The 14,416-nt window shown below is 45.3% G+C and overlaps 1 protein-coding gene across 1 annotated transcript in view; it reads left to right on the top strand.

Annotated features, from left to right (window-relative positions):
- LOC104522296 (protein kinase C eta type-like) overlaps positions 1-14,416 on the top strand; it is a gene marked incomplete at its 5' end in the record, with an annotated part of 124,728 nt that overhangs the window by 40,159 nt on the left and 70,153 nt on the right. The window contains 2 exon segments of the mRNA XM_010164538.2: positions 12,795-12,945; positions 13,771-13,805. Coding sequence (XP_010162840.1) covers positions 12,795-12,945; positions 13,771-13,805 — 186 coding nt within the window.

Below are 14,416 nucleotides of genomic sequence, written 5' to 3'. Positions count from 1 at the left end.
TTTCTTGCTAGAATCTGAAACCAAGTTTTTAACCCCAGAATCTCAGCTCTTTTCTGCCGTCTAGCTGCCAGACTTGCTGAGCAAGTGTGGCTGCTGTTGCTAGTACTGGATCTGCACAGCAGAGCATAGTCCTTTTCTGTGACACGTTCCTCTGTTAGTGCCATCCTCTCTCCCTGGAGCTGTGTGTGAGACCACAGCTGTGCTGGTGAACCAGGACCATGGAGCGGGAAAGCTGCTCTGGTTCCAGTGGATGAACTTCCTTCCAATGATAGTTTTTGTTCAGAAAATTTGGGAAGTTTTCTGAAAAACAGAAACCTCTTCATTTGAAGGATATCACTAATGTTGCAATATCAAATCCTCAAAAGTCAGGAGACTGTGTCTAAAATTTGTCCTTCCTATATGTCACAATACAGACTTGCAGATCAGCAGGAGCAACAGCAGAAAGACGTTTCTTCTCCAGCCTGCCCAGCTCAGAGTACTTAAGTGGTGGGCGAAGAATGTGGGGCCTCAGTCTGGTCCTACACACGTTTTTACCTGCCTTGTCTCTGGTCCTGTATTTCACCTGTGAATGTGTGGTAAGGCAAGAAAAAGAAGTCCTTCAGAGAGAGGCTCTGATGTTGCATCCAGAAGGGCTGATGATAAGTTGCACATCAGGGCCATTGCACACCTTAGCTATAGAGGCATCATGTGTTCCTGTGGTGGGCATGTTGGGGTGAGTCCAGCAGCACTCTCCTTTGTGTAAGAAGGAGTGAAGAGCCTCGATGCTAGGGACATGGACAATGAAACCTGGCTGATTTTCCTCCCAGCTTGCTTTCACATCCCACATCGTGCCAACACAGCTGTTTGTGGGGTGCATGGCAAACCAGCTTTGGGAACTGATCTGGCTGGAAAATGACTATGTGGAAGGGAGTGCTGGAAGGAAGGCAGGATGCTGTTTGGGGGAAAAGCTACTTAAGTTGGTATATGGGCTGTTGGGAGCATCAAACTGCAGTCTGGCTTCCATCTCGTGGCCTATGGGTCTAACAGATTGCTTCCCTTTGTGTTCCTTCTCCACTGAGGCACTAGGAAAAAAGACAAAAGGAGGTGCATGTTTAGGTGTCTCTCACAAGCTGTTGGAGAAAGTGACTTTCTTCCCACTCACCCACCTCCACTTGTTTGTTAATTGTGAGGAGTGAGATGGCAGAGCCTGGGGTGAGGCAGAATATGTGCTTATTACTGCTGCTCTTATGCCTGGTGGAAAGGGTCACACATTGGCAAGAAGCAAATTGCTTGGTGGAGCTGGTGGCTGTTACATACCTGGTGAAACAGGCAAGGTCCTTCCCTCTCTCTGTACAAAATGATCCTGAGCCAAGGCAAGCAACGCCCTCTCCATGTGCACCCAGTGTTTTTAGAGCTGTATTTGTATGGATTTGGTACATCTGCTTTTGAAATCCCAGAAATGGAGAAATGTATATTGCAGTGTGAAAACCTGTTGGGGAGGAGATGCGGAAGGGGAACAGATCAAGTTTAGCTGTGTTAGCAGAATGGGAGGCTGTCAGGGACAGCTGTGTTTTCCGAACACACCACTCCTCCTGGCCTGCAGCCCTTGGGAAATCCCTCTGGGAAATAACGATAATCTGCCGGCGCTAGGAGGGGTGTGGTGGGGGGCAGAGCAGTAATGGTCCATGCCATCTGCAGAAGTGTTTTGGGATGAGCTATGCAATCAAGCCAAGTGTGATTGCTAGCCTGAGCACTTGAACACTGAGTATTTCCTCACCACATTACCAAGGTGGGGACTGTCTTGATGGGAAGAGGTGCTGCCTTTTGGCAGATACCTTCACGGTAGCAATAAGCTCAGAATACAAGAGGCTGAATTTATTATTTTTTTTAGACAGATGCTTTGCTGTGGCAGTGTCTTGCTCAGCCCATGGTGTGTGGGAATCTGTGTGGGAGGGGAACATGGTAAACAACCTGCTTTTTAAGGCTGTTGCAATTTGAGAACTTATTAGCAAGCTGCCGCATGGACATGGTGAGAGTACTGGGGATCGGCTGGGTAATCAGAGCTGGGCATGTGGCCGGGGCACCTGGGCTGGGTCTGTGTGGCTGTTGAGTGAGCAGTCAACCAGGAGAATACAGGTGTTGCAGGGTGATGATTCAGGTGTTGGTCATCCTCCCTGATGAGCACAAGGCCAGAGCACCTGCAAGGACTGAGGAAAGGCTGAGACATTGCAGGACAGCAGTCAGAGGCCCTAAAAGCAGAAAAAGGGGAGTGTTTAACGTGTCTTACTTAATTAGCTCTCCCAATTAATTTGCTCCTGACTAGATTTCAGTTGTGCTTTGGGTTACAGTTTGCTTTCCCACTGAGAGATGCAGTGTCCTTGGTGAGGAATGCTTGAGGTTTTGTCCTAGGGATGGCTGCTACATTGAGGAATGTGGCTGCCATTTGTAGAATTGCTGTAAAACTGCGGGTTCTTCTGGATACAAGCTGCTTGATAGTCCCATTTCAACCAGCTTGCTGTTGATCCTGGTTTATTTGTGCATTTTGTCTCATGTTACATAAAGAATATTTTCCTGGTGCTCCTTCTTTGAGACAGATGTTAAGCCTGTGTGTCTGGAAAAGTCACACTGCCTAAACATAAAGGTGTGAATTTCAAGAAGATTTAGTTGAGTGTAAAACTTTGTGTGGACACTCTTGTTTTAATACTGAAGCAGTTGATTTTAATTCTGAAGCTGGCCTCATAGCCCCAGAGAAGGATGTCCCCAGAGCATCTACTTAAAAATAGCTTTAAATGCAGCTGGTTAAAAATAGGTTTAACTTTGGAGCTTGTGCTTCCGTGTGGGTAGGGCCTCCTAATAACCTATTGTGATACCTACGGAGCCACCTACGAGGCTTTGAGTTGCTGATGGTTAGAACATGCACCAGCCCCAAGGCGTTGGGAGCAGAGGAAGGTTCAGGATCTCCCTGCTGTTTACCCAGGTAGCTAATTCTGCTTTTTATAAAGACTCTTTGCACAGGTGCTGGCAGCTTTGACCTATAAATGCTGTCACTCTGTTAGTGCTACTTCTCCTCTGTAGCCAGCGTAGTTGGAAATCTTCTACAAACTTACGGTGCAGAGGGCTTCTGGCGTATGAATTTATCATGGAAAAGATCAAAGTTGCTCTGTTAGTTTTATTTTCCTGTTTTTAATGAATAAAGTATTTAAATAGTTTCCTTCCCTAATAAATCACATCTCAACATTTTTCTCTTGAGTTTTAGGTAGGAAGGACTAAGGAGGTTTTACGATGGAAATTCATTTGCCTAAGCACAAGGAAATAATCATGATTATAACTGGCGAGGGGAGGAGCGAGAGGAATCAGATCATTAAAGGCTTTAATGAGCAAAGCAGTAAGTAGTATGAAGTACTAGTATTATTTGCACATCTTAAAGTAAGGAGGAAGATTTGTCCCCATCTGATGATAAAGTTGATAGTGCAAGCAGATGTGCCTTTCTGCCTGAAACTGAGGAAGGGAGGTGGTTATTACTGTCAGTTTCTCACTGTTTGTGTGGGTCAACTTAAATTTTTAATAATACAGGTTTTCTTTTTTATTTATTGCCTGCTCTTACCCCAGATCAATATGACAGGACTGGGTTATGGAGCAGTTGCAGATGGAGTCATGTTGGCAGGTGTGAGGTGGTAGGGAGGAGACCCATCGTGAGCAGTGGGGCTGGGGTGGCTTTTTGGACTTCCACTGATGCTGGAAGACCATGTTAAGGATAACTAGAGGAAAGTGACGATCTGTCATCTCACTGGATGTCACATGGTTAATTTGTCTTGCTCATGGATACTGTGTGCCTCCTGCTGGATACAGGGACAGATATGAGCTGGCCTTCCAATTACACTGCCTGTCTGGGGCTCTGAAAGGCTCGGTTCAGTGCTCAGGTTTTGTCTGTCTTGTCCTGGTTTTGCTACGATTGAGTTAATTTTCTTCTCAGTAGCTAGAATAGCTGTGTTTTAGTTTCAGTGTGAGACTTGTTATGAGAAGAACTCTGGTAAAAGTGCTAATGGTATTAGTTGCTGCTGGAGCTCAAGGCCACTGTGTTTTGCTGGGTCACAGCTGGGACTCAGGACTGGGAGGGAGAAGTGTAGTGAACAGCAAAACCCCATAACTGGCATTTGGATGTCCCAATGAGATATTCCAGATCATATCATGTCAGGTCAGTACATTAACCAGGGCTGACTGGAAACTGAGGGTATTCTCTCGGGGATCGCTCTGCCAGGGTTTGATTTTGGGACTGTCTCTGTCTCTCCTCCGGGATCACTGGCTGGCACAGGCTGGGCATTGGTCGGCCGGTGGTGAGCAATTGCACTGTGCATTACTCATCTGTATGTTCTGTTATTACTGTTGTTATCATTACTGTTTTATTTTAATCATTAAATAGTTTTTACCTCAACCCATGAGTTTCCTTGCCCTTTTCCTTCCAATTTGCTCCCCTGCTCCCTGGGTGAGGAGCTGTGTTTGGCTGTAAGGTGCAAGCTAAAAGGGTGAATCCACCCAAACCACCACATCTCCCTCAAATCCCTCCTCTCACTTAAAATAAAATCCTTCTCTCCTGGCATCTCCTCTTTGTGCAAGCTGAGACAGTTCTCTGCTATTATCACACCAGCCTGATCCCTCTTACAAACAGAAGTATCATGAGGTTGCCATCTCCAAATTAATGCAAAAACTTGCAGAGATGGAATGATAAAATGGAATGCAGGTAAAATCTTTCTTGCCTTTGGCAGAGAAACAAGCACAGGGTGAAAAACGGGGCTGTCCCCTTCTTCTCTCACAGTGGTGTGGCTGTGAGGAGAAGGGAGAGGGAAGTGGCTGTCCCCTTCAAACACATCCTCTTTGGCAGGCAGCAGCTTTTCCACAGCCTGTGGCCTGGAGACCACAAATGGGCTGGCATGCAATGATCTCCGTTTGAGAACCTGATCTCTTATGGCAAGGGGTTGCTCATGTTGGCTGAAATCTTTTGTTGTCCTCAGTATTCTGTTTGCTCAGTCCATTGTTACTCACTGCAGAAATGAATGGAAAGGCTTTTCCATTCGTATTTTTCAGCCTTGTGCAACATGCTGCAGTGCCTGGTTTCATAGCTGTCAACATCCACAAGCAGACATCTAAAAGAATTTTCCCAGAAATAACTTGTAAAAGCAGATGTAGAGAATAACATTTTTGAGCTGCCCTGTGCACGTCTGAAAACCTGTGTGACAGTCATGATTAAAACTGTACGCAAAATAACCTGTATGGTATTCATAACTGGTCGGTAGAGTCAAAGCGGCAGCAGAATACTTGTTTTAAGAGTTTCTCAAGCTTCCTTCTTCCTCCTCTCTCATGTTCTCACAGACCTTATGCAAACAGATAAAAAACAGCTATTGCTCCCTCAGCCCCAGCACTAGACTGTACCCCCCGCTTTGCAGCCCTCTCCCCTCTTGCATGTGTGGATGGTTTCCTGACAGCCACCTACCAGTCACTCCAGCTCTGGAGAGCTGTCCCATTGTCCCTGGCACCGCTACATCCAAGTGCAAGAGACTGTGAGTGAAGCAAACTGAACCCCCCAAAAAGGTTCTGGACCCTGGTTCCCCATTGGAGAGGTGAACAGCGAGGTTAGCAGTGATGGATGGAGCAGAGCTGGAACTAGTAAACCTGGGAAATGTGGAGATGTTTCCACTTGGCTTTGTGGTCTCTTCCTCACCTACTGGTACCAGTAGAGCTTTGGTATTGTTGTGTAATTTTAGAAAAAACCTTATGATGGGTTTTTATAGCAACAGCTGAGCATTGTCGTGTTTGCTAGTACTGTTGAATGAACTTCATTGATCCTGTTAATGCTGCTGCTGCTGCACTGAAACATCGTGTTTAACCTCTACTCAAATGCTGCTAGTCACTGAGAGCTGAGGGTGAGAGATGAGATGAACTTAGGTCCTAGACCTGGCAGGAAAACAAGGAAGGTGGATCTGCCTTACTTCAGCACTTGGATGAGAAGTGGAGACCTTGCCTCAAGTGCAGAGTTCTGTGTGATTCGATGCAGGGTTGATTACATGTTTTTGAATTTTGAAGACTGCTGATAATGCTGTTTCATACTCATGAGTGGTAAAATTCTTTATTTTTTGGATTCAGAACATCATGGTTCCTTCTTGTTCTTTCAGATTGTATTGACAGGTTGGCATCTTAAAAGAGGAACTGTCGGTTAGCATGGCTTTTCTGTGAAGTCCTAGTGGAAGACAGCCTAGTCCTGCCAGCTCTAACTGGCTCTTTCTCTGGTCTTTGCACAAAACTTTATCCAGTTTCAGAAGGGAAAATGGCAGCTGGATGAAACGAGGTCCCAGCCTGTTTGATGTGCCACGTGTTTGCTTTGCAGTGAGCCTCTCCTGGGATTTGGACCAGTCTGGTTTCATGCACAAACTGGCAGAAGCAGCAGAAGGACAGAAATTTTGATGGATGTGAGGTGGAGGACAAGCCCCATATGGTTCCTAAGATCTCTGCAGATGTGGCTGTTTTCCAGCTGGACTATTCACACATCCAAGTGGCTTTTGAGGGGAACTGAAGATAAAACTTTGCAGTAGTTAGGAAAGGAAAGGTTTTCACTCTGCAGCACTAATACTAGGGAATGGAAATACCACTTTAGGTCGTAGCCTTTATATCCTTTTCCCTTTTCAGATTCAGGCTGCCAGCCTGTTCTCCAGTGCTGTGTTGTGTTTATAATGTTGTAATTAGCAAAGCTTCCTGTGGTTTTGACCATACATGGGATTATGGTGATAAAACTCCTGGTTAAAAGATAGCAAGCCTTTGTAATTGATTTTTGTCATAAGATACGTGTTTTCCAGCTCGGAAAATAAACATCTTGGTTTAGCCTCTGTTTATATTCAGTAGATGTGAGGAAGCCCACTGTTAGGTAAATATTGAGACAACACCTCCATACTGGTGGCTGGAGGAGGTGTGTGTGTGTGTATTACTTACCCCCCCATTTGCTTGATTTGTTTTATATATTCTTTTCCTAAAACACCCACTACTACTCACCGTTAGGGAATGGGATAGCTGAAATTGTTGTTCAGTGCTGTGATCTTGCAAGACCTGAGGGGTCCGTCAATCTGCTGTCTTGCTTTTTAGTCTAGTAAGTTTATTGGTTGATCTCTGCTCCTCAATTGTGTATCACTCTGTGCACTGGGATCTTGCTTGTAATGCTCCTGGGGGAGCACAGGAAAATGTGTATACTCTTACTGCTACTAATAAAAAAAAAGGCTTAATGAAGTTTTAATCTATTAGCATTATTGCTTTAAGGCTTTTTACATTGCGTTTTTGAATATCTTGATTTCTTTCAAATAAAAATCCCATTGATGTGTATGGGAGTGTAACACTAGAGATTGTTGTGTAGCGGGATGTACCCAGACAAACCTTGTACTCGGCACTGGTGAAGCTGCACCTCAAGTGCTGGGTTCAGTTTTGGACCCCTCATTCCAAGAAGGATATGGAGGTCTGGAGCATGTCCAGAGAAGGGCAATGGAGCTGGGGAAGGGTCTGGAGCACAAGTGTGCCGAGTCCCCGGCTGAGGGAACTGGAGTTGTTGAGCCTGGAGAAAAGGAGGCTGAGGGAAGACCTTCTGGCTCTGTCCAGCTGCCTGAAAGGAGGGTGTACAGAGGTGGATGTGGGTCTCTTCCAAGTAATGAGTGACAGGACAAGAGGATATAGCCTCAAGTTGCACTGAAGGAGGTTCAGATTGGATATGAGGAAAAATCTCTTCACTAAAAGGGCTGTCAAGCATTGGACCAGGCTGCCCAGGGAAGTGGTGGAGTCACCATCCCTGGAGATATTTAAAGGATGTGTAGACGTGGTGCTTAGGGACATGGTTTAGAGGTGGGCTTGGCAGTGTTGGGTTAACGGTTGGACTCAATGATATTAAAGGTCTTTTCAAACCTAAGTGATTCCATACCCTTTGCTGTGCCGGTGTTATAGCAGTGGTTGATAGCGTGACAGTGAAATTCATTTCCAATAGATGAGACCTGACAGGCTTTAACTCCTTGAGACAAATAGTTACACAACACTTCATTCTGCAGCTCTTCCTCTTGTCTTACTGCTGAAGTTACACCATCACTGTAAGGACTTAACTGAAATAACCCACCAGAATAAAAAATGGGGGAGTGAGAAAGGGGGGATCTGTGGCCAGGATCAGGTAAGCTCAGGGGGCAGCGTAGTGAGGCTGCTGAGGAGTGACCAATGTGCTAGGGTGTACAGATGTCCTCAGATGACTTGGTGGGTTATTTATTCTCCTCTTCCTCCATGTGCATAGTTTCCACTGCCATAAACACGTGTTAGGCATGAGTGGAGAGGAGGAAAGCGGAAGAGGCTTTTTAGTATTTAACTTTATAGTTACTTTTGTGCATAGCCAGGCACAGTAAATACCCCATAGTTACAGACGTCCAAATTTAACCATGGATGTGGACAACTCCCTTCACTGAGCAATTATTTTCCTGTTTTTATAGCAGTATTTGGACATTTGAACCATTCATGGTGGTTGTTGCTTTACCAGAGATTAGAGGCTTTTAAAAGTCTATGTCTCCTTAAGTGGTCTAGAGCTGCTTTGTTTTGTAAAATACTCTCCTTATGCAGAAGGAAAATTCATATTCTATAGGAAACTGGCCAGAACACAGAACATGAGTGAGGAAATGTCTGTGATGACTTTACATCCTTTGACAGTAAAAGTGAGAGGCATGAGGGACTGCTGTGTTGGCCACCCTGTCCACTAGCAGACTTCAGTGCTGTGTTGATGATCTCTGCACACAACCTCTTGCCCAGCAGCACTGGAAGCCGTTCAGCAGATGTGATGGGTATGAGCTGAGGAACTGCTGTCTCAGTGGTTGGGGAGGCTGGTGGTGGGGAGGAAGGTGGTTTTGGTAGCCATATGTTCCACCATTTCAAAATCACTTGTGCCTTGTTGGAGGGTTGAACTTGCCTGCTCCATGGTGTGGTGTGTAGGATGGGTAAGCGCTCAAGCCCTCTGAAAAGAGGGATTTATCCTGTGGGATGTGGTTTTGTATGTAGATCCATCCACCAGAGCATGTGGTAGATGGTCTCCTGCAGCTTCGCCTGGGCCTGAGCTGTGGCTGAAGATGTGCTGTGCTCTGTCTCCCCTTTTTCACTCAAGACAGCACCAGGAAGTGGAAAGAGCAGAACCCAAAAGAGCTGGTTGCATGTGAAAAGTAATCCAGGCCTTGCTGAAGTCACTCTCCTGCTTAATAACACTGAGATTTGCTATAATTTAATGAGGGGTGAATATAAGCATGGGTGAAGATCACCTGGAAGATGTGCAGCATCTGGAGGAATTAGCAGGGTACTGTGGCAGCCAAGTAGTGTGGGGAAATGTGAAATTTGAGGAATGTTTTAAATATGAGTGATGGTTTAAAGAAAAAAAAATACAAACAAAAACTTGTGGCACGTGTTTTAATGAAGAGTGGGTCTGTAAGCTGGAAGCTGTTGCAGTGCATATGAGATACTGGTGACTGGAGAACAGGAATTGGAGGCCAAATACAACACAGAGGAGAAAGCTCAAGGCTGGCTGTGGATATGATCCACCAGTGCAGGCAGCGTGGAGGCTTCCCCTGCCACTCATGAAAAAGCAAGTGCCTGTCATTTTTTGGTCTTCCTGAACCATTTCAGATTTGCACTCTCTCTGAAGGCAGGCAAACCACACAGACACACATCAGTGTCCCACTCAGTGACTTTGCGGGCCACCTTCGAGTGTCCCATGTTCCTGGTGCAAAGGACTGGTTTGTTCTTGGCTGCGTGTGGGCTGCTCACTGCATGGGAGAGCACCAGGGAGGCAATTACCCCGTGCTGATCATTGAGGGGAACTGTCACAAAACCAGAAACTACACGAGTTAAATTGGGAACATATTTTCTTAAACTCTGGTAAATGTGAGTGCGTGAACTTAAAGGTCATCAGCTGTTGGGCTTCTAATGGAGCAGCTGGTATGAAGCAAGCTGGTAACTGGATTGCTTCTTTAGGTGATTTATTTATGTGATCACTACCCACTCACAAACCTTGCTCTTCCCTTTCCATGCCTTGGAAATTCTCCTGTATGTGCTGAATGCCAAGAGAGGATACTTTGCTAGTTGAGGTGTTTGGCCCTGATCCAGGAAAACACTTAAGCATATGTTTAAACCTAGATCAAGGAGATGTTCTCTTGAATTTAAAGATGGGCAAATTCTGTAATAATGTAAGGATTTTATTTATTTGTTTGTTTTTTTTAATTCTCACTTGAATTTGCAGGAAGTTTGGTCTCAACAAACCAACTGGCTCTTGATCTTCCTTTTGGGGAAGGGGGATGAACTTATTGACTATTGAAGTTCTTCTCTGACATGTTTCCTATAGTTGATAATGAGTCTATTGGAACTGTGCAATGATAATTGAATGTTCAGAAAGGATATTAAACCTCTGCACATCATATCTCACTTCTGGAGATCAAAATGACATGTTGTATGTGGGAAAGAAGGAAATTATCTCCCAGCTGCAGGGTTCCTCCCATGTTGCTGTCGTGTGTTTCTGGTTGCCCACTGACAGAGGCAGGATGCTGAACTAGATGGACCAAAGTTCTGATTCAGGCTGGCAATTCCTGTGGTCCCTCATGTCCTGTTGACTCCAGTGAGGATTAAAGACATGTTCAAGCACTTCCCTAGGAGAACAGGCTTTCTAGCACCAGTCTCTCTGCCCAGCTGCTTGAAGCTCTGCAGTGAAGAAAGCAGGTTTCTGTTAAGTGCTTGGATCATCCCCACCACATCCTTTTTTTGTGTTTTAATGGGAAAATCCTAATTTATAGCATGCGCTTCCATTTTAAAAATAAATGCAAGCTGTCTTGAGCTGTGCTCCACGTTGCAGTTATGTCATGAGATAGGACGTTTCTTTTAGTGCCTGTGGAGGGGACACATGCACAAATGGCTGGGAGAAAAAAACAGCCTTTAGCTTTATGGCTGCTTTTGCTTCTAAACCTGTGTGGCAAGTGTAGTAAGAAGAATACATCGTGTGGCTTACGGCCCTTTGAGGTGGCTGGGTTCAGCACTGACAGGATGGCTTCCCTTATCTCCACTCCTACAAAGAGGACTGGGAAACACGCCTGTGATGTGGGACTCTGACACTTCAAGCCTTGATCAGGTTGACAGCTTTTTCCAATTTTTATTTTTATTTTTTTTCCCCTCAGTGGTTAATCAACAAAGCTTAGTTGAAAGGAGGGAAATGCTCTGCCCCCTTTTTTGGGGTAAATGAAGTGGTGTGGTAGCAGCTGTGTTTGGGTACCACTGCTGAGCTACTGCTCCGGGATGATCTGATGGGTGGGAAGTTTACAGACCTCCTGTCCCTTCCTGTGTCATTACATCCATGCAGAGGGTTTGGCAGTAGCTGGCTTTTGTCTTGCATCCAGTCCATGCTCAAAACACGAATCCTGAGTACTTACATTGGTGCACAATCACCTCTAGACTCTAGTGTGTGTCCCTAAAATGCATTTGTTAGCAGGACCTTTACTTGGTAAAGCAACTTCCTTGAAAACTGCAAATTTCATTTCTTTCTTCTGAGGTGAGTGTGCCCCAGATGAGGCTTTGATCTGGGAAGCTCACTTGAGTCTGACCCAGTCTGTGCAAGGATCCCAGAGACCAGCTGGCTGTGATTTGCATGTCAGATGGCTGCTGCTGTATGGGAATGGCTTTCTTGATCTAGAGCTCAGTTCTGCCTCTTAAGGGTGACTTGTTTTGTGTAAATTGAGCTTTGCTAGGAAATTGTTCCATGGCTGAGCTAAAGTCAGAAAAAAAAAATAAATTAATATTTAAATGGTGATACTAAATAGTGATTTTAAATTAATAGATGTTAAATTGTGCAGGTGAGGCTTAGACTGGCCATTAGGAAGCACTTCTTTACCAAGAGGGTGGTCAAACACGGGAACAGTTTCCTAGAGGGGTGGTCAATGCCCCAAGCCTGTCAGTGTTTAAGAGGCATTTGCACAATGTCCTTAACACCATGCTTTAACTTTTGGTCAGCCCTGAATTGGTCAGGCAGTTGGACTAGATGATCATTGTAGGTCCCTTCTAACCAAAGTAGTCTAATTTATTTTTAAAATAAATTAAATTTTGAGGCAATTCAGATTTGAATGTCAACAGTTCTTGGGCAGAACTATAAAATACCGTCTGCCCTTTGGAAGATGAGCTCTTTAAAGAAAGCTGAGTGGCACATACTAAACAACCAACGGTCCTTGAAAAATTAGGCTGTGTCTTTTTATCCAAGAGGGGAAGCAAAATCACTACAAATGGTGGCACAGAAGTGTAGCATGAGAATATCGAAGGTGGATGAACACTGTTCACCAAGCAAAGCACTGCTTTGTCTCAGCAAGTGGAGTGCTGGTCAGTTGGTTGCACAGGTAATGTTTTCAGGAGTTATTGCTCAAAAAACTGTGAGTTATAACAACTCATTAGCCTTGAACTTCTGGTCTGTTTACAGCTTGTGAATTAATGGGTTAGTAACATGTCTCAACCTGGGAGAGGAGTGAGAGGAAGATGGGAAGAGGCAGTTATTTCTAGATGAAGAATGTAATTTTGAGCTAAAGGGGCCTTTGCAATTAACTTCCTTGCCCCTCCCAGATGCTGTCCTCATTCTGAACCGTAGTCCCCCAGCTTCTAAACCAGGGATGTAATTGTGGCCTTTGAAAGCATTTTGTGCCATAGCAAAACCAGGAGCAATAATGTGTTATCAATCTATGTGATAATGTTAATGTTTCGTTGTGGTTTTGGTTGTTTTTTTCCCCCTCCCCCCTGCACAGGGACCCTCCAGAGGGATCGAATTTTTAAGAACCTGACTCGGAAGCGGCAGCGGGCGATGCGAAGGCGAGTGCATCAGGTGAACGGGCACAAATTCATGGCTACCTACCTGCGACAGCCAACGTACTGCTCGCACTGCAGGGAGTTCATCTGGTAAGAACAGCTCAAATGCGGTGGAGTGCAGCTTCACACCAGTTTAGGGGACTGATGTGCCACCCTTGATCTTGAATCAGTTACCCAGCCCTTTACTAAGGACCACTGACATGACTCCCACTGACCATCAGGCTTAGCAGGGTATATTTATGCTGCAAACTGGAGTCTTCTGCAGAGAGGCCAGAAGTGATGAGTATCTTGGATGCTGGAACCAAACTGGGAGGGTATGGGGATGGGACAGTGTTCCTCACTTGTGAGTGTAGATATTATTTCAGGGAGGCAAAAAGTAACCCAGGCAATCTGAAGAAAGACCCCAGATACTAACTTGAGCGGAGCTTTGAAATTATACTGAGAAAAACCAGTTACTTGAAAGATTAGAGAGAATGCCTGATAACAGAAAAGCCATCAGAGGTGTGAGGTGTGGGGTGATCCGTGTCAGGGAGTAGGCAGAGCAGGGAAAAAATCTTAGATATATCTCAAAAGAGCATGGAGTGGGAGAGATAATAACAGGGTGTGGGCTGCTGGGACTAATGTAATAAGTGTGGTGTGTGTTGTAATAATGTGAGGTGTTTCAGAAACTAGAGTGAGGGGGAATATGAGGAATAACATGCATGGGGACAACCTGTCCTGTAAGCCACGGCCCTTGTAGTGCTTTGTTACACTCTCACACCCCTGTGCTGAATTGCACCATTATTGCTGGGCAGTTTCACTCTGGGGATCTGGTTGTTTGGGATCCTCTTGCATTTTTTTTCTCTCTTCTGTAAACGATCTGCAAGAAAACTGGCTTTCTGATGTGAAACTCTCTTCATACTTTGTTTTGAACAGGGGCGTGTTTGGGAAGCAGGGATACCAGTGCCAAGGTAAGGTGCTCTGCTCCTGCACGGTGCGTGGGTGTGTAGGTTGTGCTATCGCAGGAGCGCTCTCCTGTGCTGCTGGGACATCCTGTGGTTACAACCTTCTCTGAAGTCACCACTCCTCTTCCTCCTCAGCCAGCCAGAACTGTGCATTTGAGCAGCTGTCAGGCTGACAGCTTGCATGCATGCAGGCAGGAGCAACCACCTACATTCCTGCAAACACCATGGGGTCTGGCTGCTGTGTTTCACCCACAGTTTTCCCTCCTGTGCAGATCCACTGAGTTGCTGAGTCCATATAACACCCAGCAAGATTTGAGAGGTGCAGGGTCCCTTCAGGACAGTGTTCAGCTGGTATTGGGACACAAAGTATCCCGCTGGAATGGCCACCCTCTTCCTTTCTCCACCTTTGTGGTTCAACAAAGTGAAACTAGGGGTGTGACTTCAAAGGGCAACCTTGCGGGCTGGCACAGCACTTTTGTCTGGATGTGTGTTTTGGCTGAATGGCTGTATAGGTGTATGTGGTGCTTGTTTGTACTTAATTATTGTTCTTCCTTTCCCTTTTTCTATGGTAAGATTTTATTTTTATTATTTTATGACTTGCCTCACAGGTGTATGGT

The sequence above is a fragment of the Antrostomus carolinensis genome, unplaced genomic scaffold (assembly GCF_000700745.2).
Source record: "Antrostomus carolinensis isolate BGI_N321 unplaced genomic scaffold, ASM70074v2 scaffold17413, whole genome shotgun sequence".
Taxonomy (NCBI): Eukaryota; Metazoa; Chordata; class Aves; order Caprimulgiformes; family Caprimulgidae; genus Antrostomus; species Antrostomus carolinensis.
Note: the sequence above shows the minus strand (reverse complement) of the source record. Positions and strands in the feature narration are given on the sequence as shown.